Source organism: Egretta garzetta, unplaced genomic scaffold, assembly GCF_000687185.1.
Source record: "Egretta garzetta isolate BGI_Z169 unplaced genomic scaffold, ASM68718v1 scaffold186, whole genome shotgun sequence".
Classification (NCBI taxonomy): Eukaryota; Metazoa; Chordata; class Aves; order Pelecaniformes; family Ardeidae; genus Egretta; species Egretta garzetta.
In genome coordinates, this window is record NW_009259969.1 from 35,146 (window position 1) to 36,074 (window position 929).

Genomic DNA, 929 nt, shown 5'->3' on the forward strand with positions numbered 1-929 from the left:
TGCTGGGCTGGGGGCGGTGGGGGGAGCCCGGCTATGCCCCCCTGGCCACCCTCTTGTATCGCTCCGTCTCATACTCGCCCTGGTTGGCTTCCTTCATCTTTTGGCGGATCTTGAGCTGCTCCAAACGGTTTTTGTCCACTTCTCGCTTGACCAGGAGGAAAAGGATGATGCCGGAGGGCAATCCGATGGCCCTGCAGAACAGCCAAGGGGCCCACCCTTCTTCTCTCCCGTAGACGCTGGCCATGGGGCTGATGACAGGGACGATCGCCAGGTACATGCCAGGGACCCCGTGGTGACAGGAGCTGGGGTCCCTTCTGTCCCCTGCCACATGGCTGGCTCAAATGAGAGGCTGCCAGGAGCCAGAGGACACCCTGGTCCCTTCGGCTTGGGAATAGCGGGGTCCCTGCCTGGGATCAGGGGTGTGGGGGGGCTACCAATGCCCCCCTGGCAGGGGGGCACCCAAATGGGGTGACTCTGGTGTCCCCTCCATCCACAGCATGTACAGGACCAATGCTGTTCTGATCGCCATGCTCATCACCGCCATCGTGGCCATCATTGTCACCATCTTCTGCTTCCAGACCAAGGCAAGGAGGGGGACGTACCCTGCCTCGCCCTGGGGGGTGTCAGGTGTGGGGAGCCAGGCGGTGGGGGACAGCCCAGGCTCTCCCATGACATATATGTGTGTCCCCTCTGGCAGGTTGATTTTACATCGTGTCCAGGGCTCTTCTGCGTGCTAGGCATTGTGGTCATGGTGACCGGGATCGTCACCGCCATTGTCCTCTCCTTCAAATATGTGAGTGGGGGGGACAAGAGGGGCTGTGGGGTGCCACAGGTGTCCCCAGGGCTGGTAGGGGCCAGGGGGGGTTTGGGTGGGAGCAGGGTGTGGTGCCAGCCATGGCAGAAGCAGCTTGCCTGCAGGGAAGAGGGTG

General features: G+C 62.3%; 1 protein-coding gene across 1 annotated transcript in view; it reads left to right on the top strand.

The window, feature by feature from the left end:
- Positions 1-207: 207 nt before the first annotated feature.
- LOC118452447 (protein lifeguard 3-like) overlaps positions 208-929 on the top strand; it is a 1,699-nt gene continuing 977 nt past the window's right edge. Inside the window, exons 1-3 of the mRNA XM_035895815.1 lie at positions 208-271; positions 497-584; positions 698-926. Coding sequence (XP_035751708.1) covers positions 243-271; positions 497-584; positions 698-926 — 346 coding nt within the window. The 5' untranslated portion in view covers positions 208-242. The remainder of the gene's footprint in view (positions 272-496; positions 585-697; positions 927-929) is intronic.